The 26,509-nt window shown below is 36.4% G+C and overlaps 1 protein-coding gene across 5 annotated transcripts in view; it reads right to left on the bottom strand.

Moving 5' to 3' along the window:
- The window catches only part of KIF21A (kinesin family member 21A), a 159,147-nt gene that overhangs the window by 66,891 nt on the left and 65,747 nt on the right, over window positions 1-26,509 (bottom strand). For all 5 annotated transcript variants that reach the window (XM_060166544.1, XM_060166545.1, XM_060166549.1 and 2 more), the window contains exons 2-9: window positions 12,193-12,415; window positions 11,880-12,062; window positions 10,359-10,508; window positions 8,844-8,978; window positions 8,179-8,346; window positions 6,188-6,303; window positions 1,150-1,345; window positions 552-741 (exon numbers count right to left, since the gene is read on the bottom strand). In XM_060166544.1, the coding sequence (XP_060022527.1) occupies window positions 552-741; window positions 1,150-1,345; window positions 6,188-6,303; window positions 8,179-8,346; window positions 8,844-8,978; window positions 10,359-10,508; window positions 11,880-12,062; window positions 12,193-12,415 (1,361 nt within the window). The remainder of the gene's footprint in view (window positions 1-551; window positions 742-1,149; window positions 1,346-6,187; window positions 6,304-8,178; window positions 8,347-8,843; window positions 8,979-10,358; window positions 10,509-11,879; window positions 12,063-12,192; window positions 12,416-26,509) is intronic.

Below are 26,509 nucleotides of genomic sequence, written 5' to 3'. Positions count from 1 at the left end.
GAGATTGGGACTGACATACACACACTACTATATATAAAAATAGATAACTACTAAGAACCTACTGTATAGCACAGGGAACTCTACTCAATACTCTGTAATGACCTATATGGGACAAGAACCTAAAAAAGAGTGAATATATGTATATGTATAACTGATTCACTTTGCTGTACAGCAGAAAGTAACATTGTAAATCAACTATACTCCAATAAAAATTAACTAAAAAAAGAATTTCCTTTAAAATTCAACAGAACAGAATGAGAGAAAAAACAAAGTTATAGAAACAAACAATAATGCTTTGAAACATAATTTAAACAGCAAATTTCCTGCCCTTAATTACATGAGCAGAAAGTAAGATAATATGATGAAGCATAGGGCATATTTTGTTTCTGTAAGAATGTATTATTTACAAATTAAGTATTAACTTAAAATCACAGATTGTATACACAGAGATTGACTTTTTCACTTCAAATATTCCACAGAGTTAACAAATATGAAGAATATTTCCTGCTCTCCAAAAGTAATCCCTCACTCATCCCACCCTACATACATACCTGCTCTGGCAAGAACTTGGTTGGCCTGATCACTAACAAGCTGTGTGATTCTGGTCCTCAATACATCAACCGTCTCTTGCATGGCTTTAATTCTTACACGCAGGTTGTTATTTTCAGTCTGTAGCATAGCATTCTCATGAAACATATCATTGATGCTTTCCACACCCTCCTCGTCGATTATTCTTTTACCCTAGAAAAGAAAAATATTTCCCTATTGATTGAGAAGTTTTAAATACACAAGAGTTTTGTTAAAGGATACTGCAGGATTATGCAATTCTACAACCAAGAGCACTTTTGTCTTAACAGCCTCAAGGCAAGAGATCCTTTTCCCTCTACTACATCTCTCCTTTGAGCATTTGTCACTAAAGAATCTGACTGGGAAGGAAGTATTTTGAAACAAGAGGCTGGTCAGGTTGTTAGACTGAACATTATTAAAGGCTACCCACACATAAAACTAGAGAATTCTACCTCCAAAAGGAAAGATGCCACCACTATGACAAAGAGACTCCAGAAACATATATGTGCAAGCCATCACAAAAAGGTATCACTGTGTACACAAAATGTATCACAAAATGCAAAGTCAAAACCATTAGCTTACTGTTTTGTACTCCATAAGCTCCATCTGAAGTCGTGTGATCTCACTACGGAGCGCATTGATCTGCTGACTAGCTCTGTCCTGATTGACCATCACCTTGTTCTTGATATTTCTAGCTCGATTGGCATATTTCAGGGTATTTAAAGTTTCCATAAAATCTCTGTCTGAAGGGCTGACACATGCTATCATGATTGTTTGGCTGAAAGTTACAAAAAATAATTAGGTTTACAGATAAAAGCAAATAAAACACTGAAATAATCATTTTAAAATTCCCGCCTTTTGAATAATATCTCTCCTTCGAGATACCAAAAGATTGACATTACTAACTTAAAAATAAAAGCAAATTTATAAGCCCCAATGCTTTAAGACTATCTTAAGGAAAAAGATTTTGTTTGCTTGGCTAAAATTGGGGAAAATTAATTTATATTATACTTTTTTGACTCATAATACCATATACTCATAATACAAGTGCATATATTTCTCACCTCTTTAAAAAATTTTTTGAAGCAATATACACAGAATAATTCTAAAATTTAATCTATCTATAATATGACATGTTGAAATTCAAAAATCATTGCTTTCATTATCTACTTAATATTTCAGGATTTTTTTTTTTAACTTTTATTTATTTTTGGCTGCTTTGGTTCTTCGTTGCTGTGCACAGGCTTTCTCTAGTTGTGCCGAGCCGGGGGCTACTCTTCCATTCGTGCACAGGCTTCTCATTGCGGTGGCTTCTCTTGTTGCAGAGCACGGGCTCTAGGCATAAGGGCTTCCGTAGTTGTAGCACGCAGGCTCAGTAGTTGTGGCACATGGGTAGTTGCTCCACAGCATGTGGGATCTTCCCGGACAAGGGCTTTAACCTGTGTCCTCTGCACTGGCAGGCGGATTCTTAACCACTGTGCCCCCAGGGAAGTCCCTATTTTAGGATTTAAATTTTTTATTTTTATTTAATCACTTGCATCCTGATTTTTTATTTCAGCAAAAAGTTTTACACAAAATCCTATCACCTGATCAAAAAAAGTATTTAGTATACCCATATGTTTCACAATATGAAACGTCATTTGTGATTGAGTGGTCAAAGTTCCAGAGTTTCTGGCTAGATTACATAGGAAAACTGGGAAACATTATTTTATCGTCATGATGAATTGCTTTACCAACCAAAGAATAGGATAATAAAATGCTTATTATGCCTAAGCTATTTCTGTCAATGAAAAAGATGTGGAGAGTCTAATGGGCACTTGCACACTAACAGTTAAGGAGCTAATTTACCCACCCTGGTAGGAAATTTATACCTATCAATTCTAATCTATAGCCTCCTAGCTTCCTGCTTCCACTCCTGCCCTCTCCCAATAATCTCAACACGGCACTCATATTAACACTTTTATTTTCTTCTTCTTATTTTTTTTTAGTATTGTCAAGCTTTATTTTTACTCATTTTAGATGTGTAGTAATGTCTCATTTTTTTTAATTTTTTAAATTTTTACACAATTTTTAAAGGTTACTTTCCATTTACAGTTATTACAAAATATTGGCTATATTCCTCATGTTGTACAATATATCCTTGAGCCTATCTTACATCCAACGGTTTGTACCTCCCACTCCCCCACCTCTATATTGCCCCTCCCCGCCACTGGTAACCACTAGTTTGTTCTCTATACCTGTGAGTCTGCTTCTTTTTTGTTATATTCACAGTTTGTTGTATTTTTTAGATTCCACATACAAGTGATATCATACAGTATTTGTCTTTCTCTGTCTAACTTATTTCACTTAGCATAATGCCCTTCATAGCAACCCTTTTAAAAGGGGTCCCATTCCACCTATCTTTATTCCTTTGTGAACTCTTGCTCATCCTTATTTACCCTTACTTTTACTATTATTCAAGATTCAACTCAGAGATCATCTAGTCCAAGAATCCAACACTGAGTTTGGCTGTACTCCTTTCTCTCTGCTTCCTCATACCCTTTGCATACCTCTTTTTTGTTGATTATGATTATATTGAAATTTTATAGATCCAAACTCTTAGATACTAAACTCCTAGAGGACAAGGATCATCAAATATTTTTTATTCATCAGACTACTTTGTACAACACAGTATTTGGAACATATTAGGTCATTACTATTTGTTTGTGTTACTTAGAACATATTAGATCCCTAATAATTGTTTGTATGTCATGCGTATATTATATTTATTTATTTGAAGTCAGAAGTTAAGATAATTCATGCATCTCTGTTGATGAAGAAGATAAGGTAATCCAGTGAGAGTGATGATTATGGATACTGATTAGAGGATAGGACTACTCAAAATGTTATCCCCAGTCCAGTGCCAGTCTGGAAGATTCATGACAAGTATAGAAATTGACAGTAAGCATTTTGGCAACTTTTACAACATTTGAGCTTGCTGTAATCAATGAACTCATTTCACTGAATACAGTATAGACCAGTTCAAGTATTTTCAAACTCACATAATGGGACAAGCTGAGTACAGTCATGTTCAATATCAACCCACTACAACTGGGAAGTGGGAAGGAGGAGAACTCTCCCTTACTAAAAATATTTTGAGAAGTATTGGGATCAAGTGATTAAGAAGAATAGTGAAATCAGGAATGAGAGGAGCTAAGACCTACTGTATAGGAAAAAGGTCACATATTAAAACCCAAATGATACAAATTTCAAGAACAGTTATGGGGCTTCCCTGGTGGTGCAGTGGTTGAAAGTCTGCCTGCCGATGCAGCGGACACGGGTTCCAGCCCTGGTCCATGTTCGAGCCCTGGTCCGGGAGGATGCTGTGCAGCGGCTGGGCCCGTGAGCCACGGCTACTAGCCTGCACATCTGGAGCCTGTGCTGTGCAGCAAGAGAGGCCGCGACAGTGAGAGCCCCGCGCACCGCGATGAAGAGTGGCCCCCGCTTGCCACAACTAGAGAAAGCCCTCGCACAGAAACGAAGACCCAACACAGCCAAAAATAAATAAATAAAGTTATTAAAAAAAATAGTTATGTTTATGAAAAAGATTTTTAATGAAAGTTGTTTATTTTTATATAAAACCATAACTCTATCTTAAAGGAAACCATATAATTTAAATATATTAGGGAGTTCCCTGGTGGTCTAACAGTTAGGATTCAGCACTTTCACTGCTGTGGCCCGGGTTCAGTCCCTGGTTGGGGAACTGAGATCCCACAAGCCATGCGGTATGGCCAAAATAAACAAACAAATAAATAAAGTTATTTATCTTATATATTGTTATATCATATTATATTACACATTAGGGAGGAAATACATCACAATGTTAACAATAGTTACTTACAAGTAATAGAAATACAGTTGATTTTTATCATGTTTTATATTTTCTGTATTTTTCCATATTTTTGCTATAAACTTTTTAAAATGTTACATTAAACATTATAAATGTATAAAAGCCAGCTTTGTTTCTTAAAAAATCACCAAACTGTACACATAAATATATGCAGCTTGTTTCCACAAATACTTTTGATTTAATTTTTCTTTTAAGAGAAATTTGTACAAACATCACAACATGAAGGAATTTTGTTTTCCAATGCTTATACAAAGTTTAATGCTTTTGAACTAGGCGTTCAATCTCACAATTTTAAGCAGGAATTGAGGGTCACTGAGAATAAGAGGCGTTACCACTAGATAGGAAACGGGTGAGGAACATCTGAGACTCTTTAGCTATAGCTTAGATAAAACTCAAGAGGAATTCAAAACCCACAGTGCAAATATCTTAGATTGTTACAGGGCAAGCAAACTCTCAGAAGTACTGAATTATTCAAAAGTATTGACACTTGTAAAGGGAAGATGTTTACTATCTCTGCTTTGTTTATAAGACAAAGCTGTATTATAAAGCTAAGAAATAAACACAGGAAAAGGCTACAATTTAGCAAACTTTAAAAATTTACATTTGGCTTAAAAAACCAAAATTTTTGTCCTGTTATAATAAGACCCAGACTGATATTGAAGGTCAGAATGAAAATATAGACCAGAAGTAAGAAATATGTAACAGTGGAAGCAAATACAAAGGATATGCTAGAAGACAGCTGAGTTAAGACAATGGCAATATTATATGAAAAGAAGGAATATAAAAATGATACTCTTGAATTCTATAAAACAAAACTTTATTTCTAAATCCATCCAACTTCAGACCTAAATAAACTTAACATTATCAAAATTCTTTGAATAATAGTTGTTCAAAAAGAAAGTTTGCAAGTTTAATTTTACAGCATCTAATGATCATTTTACAGCACCTAATGATCATTTTATAGCATCAGTAAACATGTTAGACCGTTGAAAACACAGTAAAATAGATTCACTGTAGTTGTGTGTAACTTGTTGAACTGTTCTATGATTGAATTTAAATGCCAAAAAAGTTACCATTTTTAAAGCCAACATTCTGATGCTTATAAAAAGGAATGCATTACCAAAAGAATACATTTAGCTGATGAAACATATCAGGATGATGCAAAGTACAGAAAAGGAGGAATATCAGTGATTCTGGCAAACTTAATAACCATCAATCACCCTATATTTCATTCAATTAACATTTTTAAATTTTTTCTCAAATGTAAAAAAATGTTTAATTTTTAGGAGACTTTGTAAAGAAAATGAATAATATTTAAATTGCTTTTTAATTACTTAGAAGACAGCATTTACTTTTCAACAAAATTTTATTAGGCATCAACTATGTGCCAAGCACTTAAAACTGAAACAATGGTATAGAGAAAGAGCACATGCCAAGGATTTCATTTATAAGCTAAGTGACTGAATAAATTACTTAACCTCTCTGGATTTCAATTTCCTTATCTATAAAATAGGAATAATAACACCTACCTCAAGAGGTGTTATAAGAAATATGTGAAATAACAACATGCAAAAGCACTTACACATTTGAGGCACTTAATAATTATTAGTTCCTCATCCTATTAATTTGCTTTACAGTAAAAACAGTTCTTATAAATCACTTTACAAACTTATTTTAAAAATAATGAATAACTGAAATTCAGGAATATGGAGGATAAACACTTATGCATACCTATTACCCCCAAGAGAATCCTGTAGTAGTCTTGTCAGCTTAGAATCTCTATAGGGAACATGCGTGGCCCTCTTGCTCTTGTCTCCCAATGCACTTATTACATTGCCAAGTGCCAACTAAAAGAAAGAGAGAGAAAAAAAATTATAAAAATATCCTAATTATAACACTTTTAAATAATGAAACCTTATAGAAAATAATATGAAGCCATGGCAGAATTGAAAACATTTGTGTTTGGTTTTGTTTTACATTTGTATTTTCAAATATAAAGTAAACTTGGAGCTTTCCACATAACTACTAAAAACTGACACCACTCAAAATTTAATGCCATATATAGACCCATAATTCACAAATACTTAAACTTCTATGCAGAGATTTTCTTTAGAAATAGAAATGTTATAAGATTGATGACTTCTGACCAGTCCTAGTATTACCAGAGCATCATGTTGTACACCCCACAAAACTGCCAATTCATGTTGCAAATTCTTCTCCTCAATTCATTGAAGAAACAAATTGTTCACTAGTTTAACAGTTGCATAAACTTTCTTGTTGTACTATAGCTTCCTCATGGGAAAACAAAATTTCCTTTAACCACAATAAAAATATCAGTATGATATCTCTGATCATGGCATTCCTAATGCAAGTATAGCCGCACTTAGAAATTCAATGAATCTATGTGCTAAGCATCCAATATTTTAAAAAACTAAGTCAAATTACGGAACTATTTAGTCACTCCTCCTGCCACCCCCTACTGCTTTTCCTACTGTCACTGAACCAGCACCTACAGCATAAGCATTTTCCTAAATGCTGGTCGCACTCGCCTTCAGTAATGCAAAACCATGTCTTTGTTAGAGCCAATGGATCCTGCAGTGAGTGCATCAGCATCACACTGTGTCTTAGTCCCCCTTTTCCAGAGTCTGCAGTTTTAACCACTGGCCACACTGAATGAACCTCTACCACGTGTCTGAACATGCTTCAATAGCCTGAACTGGAAAACAGCAATGGCTTTTGTCTTTTCCGGACAGCACAAATGTAAATACCACCATGATTTTATCTCCTAAGAAACTCAAAACAATACACAAAGTCGAGGATCCTGGTCGCTCACTCCTTTTAACACATGTTCAACTGTATGGTGGGAGCATCAAGATGGGTAGTTGGGAAGGCTGGCTCTCTCTAATCGGTCTCAGTTGATAATTCCCCCACAGAAGGGTTGCAATCATATAAAAGTAAATATTGGGCAATAAACAAAAAAATGACCATATGCTTGGAGCCCCTGCTCTAGGAAGAAAGGGAGGGAAGCAAAGCAGAAAACACCTGTCCTGATGCTGTCAGCATCACAGAAATTTAGGATGCCGTTACTTTTAAGCAGGAACAAAGAACCAACTTTTTAATGAAATCAATAGGAAGAAAAGATTAATTACATAAAAATTTGGTTCTAAAACGTTTTCTTCCATATAATAGAAGCTTTAGGCTAACTCAAACACAAGGTGTTTTCCAATCAAAAACACCACTAGATGGCATGGTATTAAAGTTAATTCCTAATACAATCTAGAAAAGTTCTCATTTTGAAACAATCATTACTAAAAAACATTTGATTGTAATTTCCAAAATAAAGTCTATCACAAAACGTTAGCAAAAAAGCTACTTTGAAAGTCATCCCATAAAATGTTTAATATTAAAACAGTAAGTTTGTGAGAAGAATTTTAAAATCATTTCTATTATATATATGCATAGATTATTTTATGCACACGTCATAAAATTTAATCCAACTAAATTTTTACACATGAAGAAAATTTGCAATGTGAAAAGGAGAAAAATGCTGACAGTCTGAGGAGATCAAAATTCAATGCATTACTCCTAAGTTTACAGCAACTGTCATTTCTCAGCTCAGTGAATGAAGGATTTCCACTTGGGTATTATGTATTACAAAAGGGAAAAGGACAATAAAATAGCCCTGTTATATTCTCAGCACAAAGCCTTAGTCTTAGTCTTACAAGTCCACAGTTGATGGAAATGCCTTCTTTTGCCCTCTCGCCTGTAGCTCCAGTACGCTTCAGTCTTTCTGATCCTGCCAGATCAACAAAATGGAACTTTGCAGTCAGAGTTTCAAATTCATTCATCTGTGATGATTCAGAAATCACCTTATTATCAGTTGCACTTTCCTGCAATTGAGGAAGATAATTGAAAATATTTTATTAATATGACACTAAATATCCTTCAATCCCACCTTGCCCTCAGTATACATATAGCCAAGTATAGGCATGTGGCCAAATAAATATAAGTACAAAAATGCCTGCTGCAATTAGAAGCTTAGACAAAGTTAGGTCAAAGAAGGTCAAAACCTAACTGTTATCAACTGAGGCTTTGCCTGTGTTGAAGAGAAACTTGTAGCATATAGCCCTCAAAAGCAAAGGGTCCCAAGTAATGACATCCATTACCATATGGCCACAACATACTTTCTGGCTATTGTAGACATATATATTCAATTTTTAATTTTACATGGTTGGCCAGCTTTAGCTTAAACAAGATCAGGGACATCTCAATTGGAAAAGGAATGATTAAACAAACTAAACTTGGCACAAATGTTCTCTTTGAATATTTTCATGAATTTTACAGAAATGAAATATGAAATCTTAAAAAATTAGAACCAATAACTCACAGCATCTATTTGGGGACACATTCTGGTTTGACACAAGTGAATGGTAAAAATGGCATGTGAACGAGAGCTCTGAACATTCATTTGGGTACTAGCAGTGGTCCGGGATAAAGCACCCAGCTTCAAACACTGCATCATCTAGAAAAGGGAAAGAAAGAGGGGTTTTACTTGAACAATACTTAGACTAGGTCCATATAATCAGAAATCTGAGCTACTGGTTAAAATCCAACATATTAAAGGATGTGAAAGACAGATTTTCTTCTTCTTCTTCTTACTTTTTTGCGGTACGCGGGCCTCTCACTGTTGTGGCCTCTCCCGTTGCGGAGCACAGGCTCCAGACGCGCAGGCTCAGCAGCCACAGCTCACGGGCCTAGCCGCTCCGCGGCATGTGGGATCTTCCCGGACCAGAGCACGAACCTGTGTCCCCTGCATCGGCAGGCGGACTCTCAACCACTGCGCCACCAGGGAAGCCCTCTTATTATTTTATTTACAGGCACTTTTTGAGCTGAATTTCTCAGTATAACAGTTTTTTTGTTGTTGTTGTTTTTTTAATAGGAGAAAATACTGAGATTCAACCGTTTGCCATTCGCTGACATTTGCAGCTTCTATTTCAAAACTATTACAGTAGAACACTTCGGAACAAACTAAGCAATAACTGGAATTACTCAGGCTCTTCTGTATCTTATTTTTTGTAACTTTTTTTGTTTTGTTTTGTTTTGCGGTACGCGGGCCTCTCACTGCTGTGGCCCCTCCCGCTGCGGGGCACAGGCTCCGGACGTGCAGGCCCAGCGGCCACGGCTCACGGGCCCAGCCGCTCCACGGCACGTGGAATCCTCCCGAACCGGGGAATGAACCCGCGTCCCCTGCATCAGCAGGCGGACCCTCAACCACTGTGCCACCAGGGAAGCCCTGTAACTTTTTTTTTTTTGGCCACTCCACGTGGCTTGCGGATCTTTGTTCCCTGACCAGGAATTGAACCCAGCGCCATGGCAGTGAAAGTGTGGAGGCCTAACCACTGGCCTCGCAGGGAACTCCCCATTGTAACTTTTCTTAAGTCTCTCTTTAGGAGCCATGATACAGGCCTACGTATGTTACAGCAAAAAGTACAAAAGGACTGTGGCCTCATCCTTCACTTAAAATTATCTAACCCTCTTTTCTAGGTGTGAAAGAAAACTGTACATACAATGCCTTAAATTCTTTTGATGTTACAATAAATGCACTGACTTTATCATAACTGTTACATTTTTAATAATAAAATCCTGGTAAAAAATGAAGAAGATTTTAACTCCATGTTACACTCAAGGATACAAATATCATGAGCAGCAGAGCTGACTATTAAATAAAGCCAAACACGCTCTATTTTTTTTCCTGTGGCTGTGCCGCGCAGCTTGCGGGATCTTAGTTCCCCAACAAGGGATGGAACCCATGCCCTCTGCAGTGGAAGTGTGGAGCCCTAACCCCTGGACCACTAGGGAATTTCCCAAACACGCTCTATTTTAACTACAACATAAATGTCACCTCGGATTCTGTAATCACTGTACGTGTTGTGACGCCCACGGTATAAATTCCTCCAGCTGAATCTTCATGAATCTTTATATTTGATTTTTTATTTTTTGCATCAATATCACGAGTGGTATCAAATAAGTCAAGAACCTCTTCGTTATACAGCTAACAAAAAGAAATATTATAAGTTTAATGTTAGCAGAAATTGCCTCATGGATGTAATAACACATATTGCATGTTATCTTTCAAACATATCTTAAAAGTTCTTCCAAATACATATATTTCTTCAAAATAAAACATAAAATGATCACAAATACAAACAAATACCAGATTTCTTTACAAGAGTAAGAACAGTAAAAGACCTAATCATGACTAATGAGTTAAAGACTAGCTAAAATCATCCACTAATCCTTTGCAAGAGATATATAAATACAAGCAAATACTAAAAAAATATGTATCAAATGTAACCAAATCCTAAGCTTAGGGAAGTTCTTAATAATTTTTACTACTTGAACTAAAAATATATTTTCTTTTGCCCTACAACCCTTCTTAGTGTACCTAAAAATAAATAGTATTTTTGCAAGGTCAGCAATGTAGTTTCTGTATCAATAGAGGCTGACAAGATTGTGCTACCACCTTAGAAGAGGATACATACAACTATTTTTCTATCAATATGCTTAAAGTCACAATGCCTAATAACATTTGGAGGGAGAAGGAGAAGACTGAAGACACCGTTTCTTTCCTTTTTCCATCACTAGTTACCTTTCTTTTGGTAGAAACACATAATTATATTCTTGGTTTTTACTAAATTGGAATGTCCATTAAAACCAGCAGTAAGATAACTGATGTTAATTTGAATTAAGTATTCTATTTTGTGCTATATAATGCTGAATAAAATGTTTCATCGATTATCAAAATGATTAGCTCTTGTGATTGAGATTACAATTAGACTAGAACACTCTTTGGACCAAGTATACAGAATTATAATGGCACTGTCCACCCAAGTGTAACATTGCTCAAATCCTAGATGTCCTCTTACTGGTATGTCCCTCCCACCAGCCTAGACTGCCCTAAATCCATACCTGCCCCAACCTTTGCACATTGCATCAAAACATCTGCCTATCCTTGTAGGAATACCAGCTTCTGCCACCAGATTAGTGCTACAGCATCAATCCTATTATTCCTCACAATCTCCCCCTCCCTTTTGGTCTCAGTCACTGTGTTCCCAGTACTTTGTGAGCCTGCCTACATTACAACAGTAATTCTCAGATAAAGAAAAAATCTGAAATAAACAATATTAATTGTTTTACTCTGTGGACACTGGTCAAATGTTTATAATCTTAAATGCCAACAAGTAAGGAATACTTATAACCTATTATCTCTTGTTGCTATCGCCTATAACCTAATGCTAATTTAGTCAACATTTACTGAACACTATATGCCAAGCACTAAAATGGAAGCGGGAGTATAAAATCATAGGGCTATGGTCTTAAGAATAAGATTTAAAGGAAACTAATGACACAATTAGACTATTACCTCTAAGAATTGGGCATTCACTTTAAAATCTGGAGGAGGAAGTCCATTTTTAATGGAAGTGTGTTTTTTTTCTTCGATACTCTTGAAAAGGTGTTTAACAGCACGAGAAATAATACCCTGTTCTTCCTCAATGATGTTAACATCAAATCCTGTTCCCATTGTGTATGTTTTGCCAGCTCCAGTCTGAATAAAAGAACAGAGAAAAATGAATGCTTGACCTTAATAACATAATCTCAAGTGACAGAAGTGAAAGTGCAATTGAATTGACACTTCTGAAAAGTTACAGCTTCTATGAAAATAATTTGGTACTTACTTGTCCATAAGCAAAAACTGTAGCATTATATCCTTCAAAACAACCTTCAATTAGTTTTTCTATACACTGAGTGTAGATCTGCTCTTGCTGGGAGTCAATGTCAAACACATAATCAAAAGTGAAAGCTTTATCTTTGCCTAGGAAGACCTGAGGTTCTCCTGGTGTGACAGATGTACAAATATGGCAACCTTCAATCCTTTCTTTGGCAAGCTGTGGTCTTATTCTGTGAGAAAAAAATCAGGAAAAAATAAAATAAAATAAGACAAAATAAATGGAAAAAAACTGAAGAAATAGGATTTTGAAATTCCTAGCAAATCTTTTAAAATCACTAATGTAATCTAGTACTTACTCCTTGAGTTGAAAAGTTTAAATAAGTTAAATTATACTGTCAATTTCAATATGAGTTACTTAATCCCCCCAAAAAAATCATGAACAAGAGTAAAATTAATCTTAAAATTAAATATTTTTGTGGGTGAATACCTTTCCTCAACTCTATAAAAGACTCAGTTAAATAAATTAAACTACCAAAATGCTACTTGTTGTTATCTTTATTTTAGATTTCTTCGCTTTATTTCCAGACAGGATGATATCCAAAAATGAGAAATTAAGTACATGGTATTTATCTTGATACCCTTGACTCACCTTTTTTGCAAACTCTTCACTAATGGTTCCCAAACTTATTTGACCATAACCTTCTGTTAGCTTAACATGTTTAAGCATAATCACACAACATACAATATGAATGAATATATATATTCATTTGTAAATATATGCATGTACTATATTGATTTGTCATATATTATGACATACACAAAAGCAGAATTGTGAAAATAAAGAAATTAAAAATAAAAACAGGGGTTTCCCTGGTGGCGCAGTGGTTGAGAATCTGCCTGCTAATGCAGGGGACACGGGTTCAAGCCCTGGTCTTGGAGGATCCCACATGCCGCGGAGCAACTAGGCTGGTGAACCACAACTACTGAGCCTGTGCGTCTGGAGCCTGTGCTCCGCGACAAGAGAGGCCACGATAGTGAGAGGCCCGTGCACTGCGATGAAGAGTGGCCCCCGCTTGCCACAACTAGAGAAAGCCCTCGCACAGAAACGAAGACTCAACACAGCAAAAATAAATTAATGAATTAATAAACTCCTACCCCAAACATCTGCTTAAAAAAAAAATTAAAGAAAATAAAAACAAATAAAACTTCTAATATTTTCTCTCCAAAACCACTGAATCATCATTTACATCTCCTAGGGTGTCCTTTGTCCACTTGGAAGACCACAGCACTATACCTGCCCTACACCCAACCCTCATCTACTTCAGATTCTAGGACCTTCCTCTTTTGCCTTATCTTCCTGATTTCAAGGCCTGTTTTTCAAAGAAGGAAAGTAAATATGGTGATATGTTACTAACAGAACAAAGCAAAATCTGGCCCTATTCTACTCACTCCATAAGCAGGACCATCCTAGACTTACACGTCACTGACTTAACAGTACTTAGGTTTTTTAGAGGTTTCTATTTGCCATGGAGAAGGAGAAGCAGTTTAGGGAAGAAAGTAAAGACAACCAGTAATGGAAAATATAAAACGGTACAGAGAGAAAATAGAAAGGATTTTAAAGGGATCTTATTTTCTGAGATACAGAAACAGAGATCTATAGAAGTGGAACCAGTTCATCTATTTGTTAGAGATAAAGCTAAGCCTAAGTCCAGATCACCCGAGTTTTAACCCTTGCCAGTTCTTCAGGGTGGAAGGTCAATGGAAGGATAGGAAAGGCAATACTGAGAAGCGACTGAATTTCTGTAACCCTGGTTACCTGAAACAGCATTCTGTACTAGCAAAGAAGTGTTAAGAATATATTTATTTATGCAATTTTCCCTTCTTCTGTGATAATGATGTTTTTCTTCCACAAAGTCTTCAACTTCATTTATTTGTTTTAATGGAATGCAATAATCAATGTGGAACTGGCTAGGTACTACGGAAAGAGTGATGAAGTGGCCTTTAGGAGACTTGGATTCCACTACTTCTCTCACTCCACAGATATCATGTGGCCTTCTCTCAGAGCTCCAATTTCCTCACCTATTGACAGAAACTATCATTTCCAAGGTTACTTTCAGATCTAATGCTGAGAGAAGAACACTATATTACAAAATGGGAAGAGAAAAATAATATTTATATATTGTTATAAAGATAAAATTATATTACAACAAGTAAAACAAATGGGTTTCTTACAAGAAGCTACATCCATGGACTATAAAAACAGCCCCATGGTGGTAAGCAGCTTTGGCTTTCTGGCTCCACATTTTCTTGATGAGTGGTCTTTCTCAAAGTTAATATTCCCTTCTTTCCAATCTTCCCTTCTCCTGTCTCACTTCATCCATTCATGGGGATAAAAATCATAAATCCATCATCCTCAGGAGAGTCATGGGGAGAAAACCAAATCCCCCATCCTCCTTGGAAGAATCACCATCCTGTCTGTTGGCAAGCTAGAAACAAGAGAGTCAACCTCAGTTATTCCCTCTCCCTATTCTATCCACCTAATCTATCTCTAAGAACTATTAATTATCTTGGAAATAGCTCATCATTTTCCTTCTTTCCTCATCAATAACACACTAATCAAGCCACCATTATCTCTTACTTGGATTACTGTAAAAGTCTCATCATCAGTCAACCTGCATCAAATCTTGCCCCCACCAATCTGTTCCACAGATTGCAATATCAGTGATATTCGTAAAATATGAAGTTGATCACTACCTTGCCTAAAACCCTTTAGTATATCCTTAAATCGCTCTACAATCTCCTCTTGCCATGCTCCATCTTTGCATCAAAGGACTTCAGTTAGTGATGGTGGTGGTGGTGATGGTTTATTTTTAACAAGTTTCACTAACAACGTGTGCTCTCTCTAGCCTCTATGCCTTCAAATATGCTTTCTCTTCTCCTGGACACTCTTCCTTCTCAATTCGCAACTCCTTTTCCAGCCTGAACATCTCATGTTTTCGACCTCTGTTTAGATTTCACTCCTTTCAGAAGCTCTCACCTAACCCTTTGCATTCCACCATAAAGTCATATCTGAGCCCAGGCTGTTCTGTCTCCTGAAAGCTACCTCATTTACACCAGGATTCTGCTCTCTCCCTGATTTATAGCTGCACTGTGAAGTTTAATAAATTCCATGTAATAATAAAGAAAAACATAAAAACAACTATCTAAATGAAAATGACAACTGTTTGAAAGCAGTGCCTCACTAATTTTAAGTAAATGATTATAACCATGGGCTATTAAAATACTAAGCTAATTTATTTGGCTATTAAAATACTTCTAATTTAATTTCTACATAGAGAATAAGTACTATTTGAATTGCAGATATGACAGCCAATTTTAGAATGCCAATGTCACTCAGAACTTAATCTCCTAACTTCTAAGGAGGAGTGCATTTGAAAGACGGGTGATATGCAATCACACCATCTGCATGGGTGGGGAGACAAACTGGCTTTAAAAACCAACAAGATGGGTGGAACCCTTTTCTACTGGATGCAGGCAAGGGCAATTTCCCAGCAGGACTAAGAAATTCCCACCTAGGAGGGGATGGTCTCTGGCACATGCAGATAATTGGAAGCTGACTACACTTCAAAGTTTAGAGACATATTCACAGTCTCAATTCCCCTTCAAAAATTCAGATTTTAAACTCTCCAAATCCTTAAATTTATACTAAAATCAAGAATTCTCAGATGAAGTCTTAACCTAAGCCAATTAACCTGCTTTAATGATGTAAAGAGTTTGAAATTTACATAATTACAAACTTCAATTTAAAAACTATAATTTGATGTTATATATAGACAAAATATAACAACCTCCAGGGAAAAAGAAGACTAAAACTAAAATCTGACATTACTTTAAAAATTTAGAACTATCTTCTTAGTATTTTTATATAAAAATAAGACCATTAAACATACTCATCTAATCCCAACACTAAGAAATAATGAGGTTAACATTTCAGTTAACACTAAGAAATAGTAACAAAGCCTTGCAGGCTTTTAAAAATGTGTAATCATACAACTAGATATATTTGAAAGTACTTCTTAAAGAAAAATTATGCATAAAACTTATGTCATAAATATTTAGGATAAGATATTCTAATATTACACAGCAGTATTATATTATAAAAGCCAATAACAATGTGGGTTCTATCTACAATAGTAATTTGCTAATGGAGATGGGTTTTTTTAAAATGTTACAATGGAAATGAATGTAGGTAGGATGAGGCTGTTATGGAAAATAGTGACAGTTCCACTAGATACTGTGCTTTTTTCCTTAGCATAAGGTATGTAACCTTTTATCCTTTGTGGGCCATTGACCAATAGGGTGGGATCTGAAAGGGAAAACCCATGAAGAGTCATACAGAAATAAATGTAATTTGTTATAACTAGTTTAAGAAGGTTGAAGGTTTGAAACAGAATATGATACAAACTGTCAATTATTCAGATTTAAGATAAAAGGACATGAACAAATGTTGTATCCATTTTCTGAATCTTTCCATCAGCAGAAAGCAGCCATTTTACTTCTGTTCTCACACTCTATTGAAACTTCTTAGACAGAAGGCACCAATGACTTTTTTATTTCCAAATACAATGGACCCTTTTCAGTCTTCATCCTACCTGACACATTTGATCCTATTTACAACTTGTAGGGGAGGAAAAAACTTCTTCCCTCTATCCTTCTAGATTTTCCTGTTTGGGATCTTGTTAATTAGATTGACAAGGCAGATTAACAAAATAAAAACAAATAGAAGTTTATTAACTTGCGTACCAGGCATACACATGGGAATATTCAGTGATGAGTAAATGAAAGAGTGGCAACTTGGATTTATATAGCATCTTAACAAAAAGAAGGACTTTGAGTTTCTAGGACAGCAAATTGTGGGAATATAAATATATGTAGGAACTAATGGAAGATAGGGGCTAATTAAGTAAGGTTTGTTGTGTAGTATACTTTCATGCAGTCTCTGGTAATTAACTTCTGTCCTTCCTGGTTGAGAACAGAGGCAGAATACCTTTATAAAAGCTACGGGCCTTTAGGCAAATATCTGCTTCTTTTAATTGCCTTCAGCTCAAAACAATCCTTACATCAAATTGGCATACTATGGGGTGGCATTTTCTGCTACCCTTCAAATACCGTATTTCTCAGCAGTTGGCTTTTGTGACATTTATTTCTCAGCAGTTGGCTTTTGTGACATTCCTTTTTTCTTCTTTTTAACTGATTCTGATTTCTGAACTCACCTTTTCCTCTTATACCTCATATACCAAGTTGCCTTAAAATGTCAGTGTTTCCCCCCAAAAATGTCCAGAGTATTTAGCATGGTATCTAAGATTTTCCTAATTTGGATTCTGCCTGCAATTCCACTCTCAAATCTAGTTACACTCAGCTACATCAAACCACTGATCATTTCCTGATCAACTTATATACTTTCATTCACCATGCCAATGTAAGTGGTTCTCTCTCTGCGTGGAATGCTGGACTTCCACTTCTCTCATAGAAACTTCATTGTAATTCTTCAAGACCTAGCTCAAATATCTGTACATTTATAAAGCTGTCCCTTCCCCCCCACCAACTTGAATTAATCTATGCAATTTGTACAAGATTTTAGAATAATAGATATCAAATTGAATTCTTATTGATCACTAGTAAATGAATTATTTGAGGACTGAGAATATATCTTATTCAATCATAAAAGTAATTCAACAAATGTTACTGACTGACTCCTATAGACTGCTCTAGTTAAAGGGGAGTAACAATCCAATACTGGGCATGTGATTATCACTATAATCTAACTTTTGCCCCATCACCTTACTTTGTTACTAGAAACTTGATCTTGAGCAACCATTTAACAATTTTATGTCTTAATTTTCTACTCTGTAAAATAAATATAGGAGCCTGGATTTAATATTCCTTAAGTTCTTTCGAACCTCAAACTCTATTTTAATTATTCCCTTAGGAAAAGCAAAACCCTGACTTAAAAGAGGTATTAATAAACAACCTTTTTCTTCTGTCACACCTTATATCCACCATTAATTACACCACTCATCCACATTTCCTTATAGTTCCTATTATTCTCTCCAGTTTTTATAGCCAATGTTACTGTGGCCATAGGGACAAGGAACTTCCTTTATGAAAACATTATTATGGCTCTTTGCAGTGCCAGTATCTAGTGAAAACTAGAGGAGAGTCTGAGACTAAGACCCGTAAGTTTCCTTAAACTGGGCCCTGTTATCTGTTCTCTGCCTTCATAATAACCATAACTGGATTTAGTAACTGAGTATATCAAATAAGCTACGAGGACTAGTTGCAAGATGTCCTGGAGAAGACAGAAAAATAAGATAAGTATATCTGGGGGAAAAGGGCTTCCTTTTCAGCTAGAATTTAAGTCATGATACAGTAAAACTATATTTAAGGTCTAATTCTGCCACATATTATTGGAAGAAGCATCCCACCATGAGACCTGAGCATCCCTGTACATCCTTGCTGAGTATGCCAAGAATGCAAAACCCCAACTACTCTTTTCATGGATCACTTCTCAAGGTTGCATTTGCAGCAAGCAACCTTTAGGGATAGTGTCTTCCACCTGACCAAGAGCTGGCTTGCTTCAGCAAAGCAATGGAAACAGTGAATAAACAATAAAAACAATGAATCCCCAAGTCCAGTGTTTCTTTTTATTTCTTACAGTTTCATTGAGATATAAATGCCATACAGCACTGTATAGAAGTTTAAGTTGTACAGTATAATGATTTGACTTACATACATCATGAAATGATAACCACAATAGTTCAGTGAACTTCCATCATCTCATATAGATACTAAAGATATATCAATAGATATTAAATAAAAAATATATATTTTTCCATGTGATGAGAAGGTTGGTGTTTCTTGATATGTCACTGCTTGCACAGCAACCATGTAATAGTTCTACCTGCATTGCCTACTTTGGATTAAGGGGGCGGGGATGAGGAAGCAGTTCAAATCAACATGAGACTCATGATGCTTACTGTACTGTGAGTAATAAAAGTCCTTTGCCTCCAACTCAGGAGTCCTGTGTCTTCTGCCACTACACATGAAACAGTGAAAGACTAGCTTGTTAACTTGTAAATAGGGTAAAATCTCAGACTCTGCACAGGTCTTAACACATACTGTGACCTTTGGCAAGTCACTCTCTTAGCCTGAATTAAGCAGAATTAAATTGTTATGGCATATTTTGTCCTCATACTATACTAAATTTGATTAAACGCTAGTGACGAGAATTTTGACTAATAACTAATCAATGACTTGTAGTTACTGAAGTGATGTTGCTTTAAGGAAAATAAATAAATGCATATAAATACAATTTATAACCTCCCAGGACTTGTGCAGACACCCATAATTTTTTTAATTAGAAAAGTAGCACTAATATCATTCATTAACCTAAGTACAAAGATTCATGCAATCCAACCTATATTTCTAAATTAAACACATGCAGTTTTGTTTGTTTTACCAGACTTTTTCATATACCCTCATCTCTCCTATCTCTCTGTTTCCTGTTTTATTAAAAGTATCACAAGACATAGCCTTTCTTTTGCTAGGGGATTGGTCAAGTTATTTTTATTTTTCCCTACAAACAAAAAAAGAATAAGACACAAAATATCTTCCTTTTTGCCGTTGGTCATTGCTAATCTCTTGCCCTGTTAGAACATCGCTGTCCTTAATCTACAATTTCATAAACATGACAAAATTTTCCATTACCTAAATGTCTTTGTAAACTGTCTCTTCTTTTTTTGCTTGAGTTATTCTGATCTCATCCCCACATGATTGTGGTAGTTTTCTAGTTTACTCAATAATCTGACCTGATTCCCACTTTGTGTGGCTCTTTCACCTACAGCTATCTGTAACTAGCACACTTGGCACCTTGTTAACACCTTTGTTCTTCTTACAGGACACCAATAAATCTGTTCCCTGAACAGATCTTTTGCCTTTCTTTATCTCATTTGTCAGTAGATGACCATTATACTGGACAACACATATTAGTATTCAACTTGATCTTAAAGTTAATTATATTGTACTAATTTCCTCCCTTCCATTTCTTAAAAGTTAGGGCACTCTGTCACCACAAATAAGTGGCTGAAATTTCTATCCCTTGTTTGATTCTCTCCTAGTTCATTCCAGTTAGTAGACACACATTAAGAATCTGCACTACTTTAACCCTCTACCTTCTATTCTAGAAGAGAAATCCTGACATGCTAGAGGAACTTGCTAGACCATTTGTGGCCTTGCTGAATTATTTTCCTAAAAGATCAGGCACTGCGTAAATAATATGTAACACAAGTCCACAAAAAGAAATTCCCCCAAGTGGATCTTTAATTACAATGATGGTTGATGGGATGAAACATATTTCTTCAAAACATTCAAGAAAGAAACAGAACTAGCTGCTGGACAATCATCAACAGGAAGACACTGGAACTCACCAAAAACGATACCCCACATCCAAAAACAAAGGAGAAGCCACAATGAGATGGTAGGAGGGGCGCAATCACAGTAAAATCAAATCCCATAACTGCTGGGTGGGTGACTAACAGACTGGAGAACACTTATACCACAGTAGTCCACCCACTGGAGTGAAGGTTCTGAGCCCCATGTCAGGCTTCCCAACCAGGGGGTCCGGCAACAGGAGGAGGAATTCCTAGAGAATCAGAGTTTGAGGCTAGTGGGATTTGATTGCAGGACTTTGACAGGACTGGGGAAAACAGAGACTCCACTCTTGGAGGCACACACAAAGTAGTGTGCACATTGGGACCTAGGGGAAGGAGCAGTGACCCCAGGGGAGACTGAACCAGACCTACCTGCTAGTGTTGGAGGGTATCCTGCGGGGGGCGGGGGGGGGGGGCGGCTGTGGCTCACCATGGGGAAAAGGACACTGTCAGCAGAAGTTCTGGGAAGTACTCTTTGGCACGAGCCCTCCCAGAGTCTGCCATTAGTCTCACCAAAGAGCCCAAGTAGGCTCCAGTGTTGGGTTTCCTCAAGCCAAACAACCAACAGGGAGGGAACCCAGCCCCACCCATCAGCAGTCAAGTGGATTAAAGTTTTACTGAGCTCTGCCCACCAGAGCAACAGTCAGTTCTACCCACCATCAAACCCTAGCACCAGGAAACTTGCACAAGCCTCTTAGAAAGCCTCATCCACCAGATGGCAGAGAGCAGAATTAAGAAGAACTACAATCCTGCAGCCTGTGGAAAAAAAAAAAGAACATATTCACAGAAAGATAGACAAGATGAAAAGGCAGAGGGCTATGTACCAGATGAAGGAACAAGGTAAAACTCCAGAAAACAACTAAATGAAGTGGAGATAGGCAACCTTCCAGAAAAAGAATTCAGAATAATGATAGTGAAGATGATCCAGGACTTCGGAAAAAGAATGGAGGCAAAGATCGAGAAGATGCAAGAAATGTTTAACAAAGACCTAGAAGAATTAAAGGACAAACAAACAGAGATGAACAATATTATAACTGAAATGAAAACTACACTAGAAGGAAACAATAGCAGAATAACTGAGGCAGAAGAACGGATAAGTGACCTGGAAAACAGAATGGTGGAATTCACTGCTGTGGAACAAAATAAAGAAAAAAGAATGAAAAGAAATGAAGACAGCCTAAGAGACCTCTGGGACAACATTAAAGGCAACAACATTTGCTTTATACGGGTCCCAGAAGGAGAAGAAAGAGAGAGAAAGGATCCGAGAAAAGATTTGAAGAGATTATAGTCGAAAACTTCCCTAACATGGGAAAGGAAACAGCCACCCAAGTCCAGGAAGCGGAGAGAGCCCCATACAGGATAAACCCAAGGAGAAATATGCCGAAACACATAGTAATCAAACTGGCAAAAATTAAAGACAAAGAAAAAGTATTAAAAGCAGCAAGGGAAAAATGACAAAAAACATACAGGGGAACTCCCATAAGGTTAACAGCTGATTTCTCAGCAAAAACTCTACAAGCCAGAAGGGACTGGCATGATATACTTAAAGTGAGGAAAGGGAAGAACCTACAACCAAGATTACTCTACCCGGCATCTCATTCAGATTTGACAGAGAAAGCAAAAACTTTACAGACAAGCAAAAGCTAAGAGAAGTCAGCACCACAAAACCAGCTCTACAACAAATGCTAAAGGAAATTCTCTAAGTGGGAAACACAAGAGAAGAAACAAACCTACAAAAACAAACCCAAAACAATTTAGAAAATGGTCATAGGAACATACATATACAAATTACCTTAAACGTGAATGGATTAAATGCTCCAACCAAAAGACACAGGCTTGCTGAATGGATACAAAAACAAGACCCATATACATGCTGTCTACAAGAGACCAACTTCAGACCTAGGGACACATACAGACTGAAGGTGAGGGCATGGGAAAAGATATTCCATGCAAAAGGAAATCAAAAGAGAGCTGGAGTAGCAATACTCATATCAGATAAAATAGACTTTAAAATAAAGAATGTTACAAGAGACAAGGAAGGACACTACATAATGATCAAGGGATCAATCCAAGAAGAAGATATAACAATTATAAATATATATGCACCCAACATAGGAGCACCTTAATACATAAGGCAACTGCTAACAGGTATAAAAGAGGAAATCGCCAGTAACAAAAATAGTGGGGGACTTTAGCATCTCCCTTACACCAATGGACAGATCATCCAAACAGAAAATTAATAAGGAAACACAAGCTTTAAATGACACAATAGACCAGATAGATTTAATTGATATTTATAGGACATTCCACACCAAAACAGCAGATTACACTTTCTTCTCAAGTGCTCATGGAACATTCTACAGGATAGATCACTACTTGGGTCACAAATCAAGCCTCACGAAATTTAAGAAAATTGAAATCATATCAAGCATCTTTTCTGACCACAACGCTAGGAGATTAGAAATCAATTACAGTGAGAAAAAACATAAAAAACACAAACACATGGAGGCTAAACAATACGTTACTATATAACCAAGAGATCACTGAAGAAATCAAAGAGGAAATCAAAAAATACCTAGAGACAAATGACAATGAAAACACGATGATTCAAAACCTATGGGATGCAGGAAAAGCAGTTCTAAGAGGGAAGGTTATAGCTATACAAGCCTACCTAAGAAAGAAGAAAAACCTCAAATAAACAATCTAACCCTACAACTAAAGGAACTAGAGAAAGAAGAACGAACAAAACACAACGTTAGCAGAAGGAAAGAAATCATAAAGATCAGAGCAGAAATCAATGAAATAGAAACAAAGAAAACAATAGCAAAGATCAATAAAACTAAAAGCTGGTTCTTTGAGAAGAAAACCAAAATTGATAAACCATTAGCCAGACTCATCAAGAAAAAGAGGGAGAGGACTCAAATCAATAAAATTAGAAATGAAAAAGGAGAAGTTACAATGGACACCACAGAAATACAAAGCATTGTAAGAGACTACTACAAGCAACTCTATGCCAATAAAATGGACAACCTGGAAGAAATGGACAAATTCTTAGAAAGGTATAACTTTCCTTTCCAAGACTGAGCCAGGAGAAATAGAAAATATGAAGAAACCAATCACAAGTAATGAAATTGAAACTGTGATTAAAAATCTTCCAACAAACAAAAGTCCAGGACCAGATGGCTTAACAGGTGAGCTCTATCAAACATTTAGAGAAGAGCTAACAGCCACCCGTCTCAAACTCTTCCAAAAAACTGCACAGGAAGGAACAGTCCCAAACTCATTCTATGAGGCCGCCATCACCCTGATATCAAAACCAGATAAAGAAACTACAAAAAAAGAAAATTACAGACCAATGTCACTGATGAATATAGATGCAAAAATCCTCAACAAAATACTTGCAAACAGATTTCAACAACACATTAAAAGGATCATACACCATGATCAAGTGGGATTTATCCCAGGGATGCAAGGATTCTTCAATATACGCAAATCAATCAATGTGATACACCATATTAACAAATTGAAGAAGAAAAACCATATGATCATCTCAATAGATGCAGAAAAAGCTTTTGACAAAATTCAACACCCATTTATGATAAAAACTCTCCAGAAAGTGGGAATAGAAGGAACCTTCCTCAACATAATAAAAGCCATATATGAGAAACCCATAGCAAACATCATTCTCAATGGTGAGAAACTGAAAGCATTTCCTCTAAGATCAGGAAGAAAACAAAGATGTCCACTCTTACCAGTATTATTCAACACAGTTTTGGAAGTCCTAGCCACAGCAATCAGAGAAGAAAAAGAAATAAAAGAAATACAAATTGGAAAAGAAGTAAAATTGTCGCTGTTTGCAGATGACATGATACTATACATAGAGAATCCTAAAGATGCCACCAGAAAACTACAAGAGCTAATCAATGAATTGGGTAAAGTTGCAGGTTACAAAATTAATACACAGAAATTTCTTGCATTTCTATACACTAATGATGAAAAATCTGAAAGAGAAATTAAGAAAACACTCCCATTTACCATTGCCACAAAAAGAATAAAATACCTAGGAATAAATCTACCTAGGGAGACAAAAGACCTGTATGCAGAAAACTATAAGACACTGATGAAAGAAATTAAAGACAATACCAACAGATGGAGAGATATACCATGTTCTTGGATTGGAAGAATCAACATTGTGAAAATGACTATACTACCCAAAGCAATCTATAAATTCAATGCAATCCCTATCAAATTACCACTGGCATTTTTTACAGAACTAGAACAAAAAATCTTTAAATTTGTATGGAGACACAAAAGAACCCGAATAGCGAAAGCAGTCTTGAGGGAAAAAATCGGAGCTGGAGGAATCAGACTCCCTGACTTCAGACTACACTACAAAACTACAGTAATCACGACAATACGGTAGTGTCACAAAAACAGTAACATAGATCAATGGAAAAAGATAGAAAGCCCAGAGATAAACCCATGCACCTATGGTCAACTAATCTATGACAAAGGAGGCAAGGATATACAATGGAGAAAAGACAGTCTCTTCAATAAGTGGTGCTGGGAAAACTGGACAGCTACATGTAAAAGAATGAAATTAGAACACTCCCCAACACCATACACAAAAATAAACTCAAAATGGCTTAGAGACCTAAATGTAAGACTGGACACTATAAAACTCTTAGAGGAAAACAGAGGAAGAACACTCTTTGACGTAAATCACAGCAACATCTTTTTTGAGCCACCTCCTAGAGTAATGGCAATAAAAACAAAAATAAACAAATGGGACCTAATGAAACTTAAAAGCTTTTGCACAGCAAAGGAAAACATAAACAAGATGAAAATACAACCCTCAGAATGGGAGAAGATATTTACAAACGAATCAACAGACAAGGATTAATCTCCAAAATATATAAACAGCTCACGCAGCTCAATATTAAAAAACAAACAACCCAATCCAAAAATGGGCAGAAGACCTAAATAGACATTTCTCCAAAGAAGACATACAGATGGCCAAGAAGCACATGAAAAGCTGATCAACATCACTAATTATTAGGGAAATGCAAATCAAAACTACAAAGAGGTATCACCTCACACCAGTTAGAATGGGCATCATCAGAAAATCTACAAACAACAAACGCTGGAGAGGGTGTGGAGAATAAAGGAACCCTCTTGCACTGTTGGTGGGAATGTAAATTGATATAGCCACTATGGAGAACAGCATGGAGGTTCCTTAAAAAACTAAAAATAGGGCTTCTCTGGTGGCGCAGTGGTTGGGAGTCCGCCTGCGGATGCAGGGGACACGGGTTCGTGCCCCGGTCCGGGAAGATCCCACATGCCATGGAGCGGCTGGGCCCGTGAGCCATGGCCGTTGAGCCTGCGCGTCCGGAGCCTGTGATCCGCAGCAGAAGAGGCCACAGCAGTGAGAGGCCCGCATACCGCAAAAAAAAAAAAAAAAAAAAAAAAACTAAAAATAGAATTACCATATGATCCAGCAATCCCACTACTGGGCATATACCCACAGAAAACCTTAATTCAAAAAGACACATGCACCCCAATGTTCATTGCAGCACTATTTACAATAGCCAGGTCATGGAAGCAACCTACATGCCCATCAACAGACAAATGGATAAAGAAGCTGTGGTACATATATACAATGGAATATTAGTCAGCCATAAAAAGGGACGAAATTGGGTCATTTGTTGAGACGTGGATGGATCTAGAGACTGTCATACAGAGTGAAGTAAGTCAGAGGAAAACAAATATCGTATATTAACGCATGTATGTGGAACCTAGAAAAATGGTACAGATGAACTGGTTTGCAGGGCAGAA

Source organism: Lagenorhynchus albirostris, chromosome 11 (assembly GCF_949774975.1).
Source record: "Lagenorhynchus albirostris chromosome 11, mLagAlb1.1, whole genome shotgun sequence".
NCBI classification, from domain to species: Eukaryota; Metazoa; Chordata; class Mammalia; order Artiodactyla; family Delphinidae; genus Lagenorhynchus; species Lagenorhynchus albirostris.
This window is presented reverse-complemented; position numbering and strand designations above follow the sequence as displayed.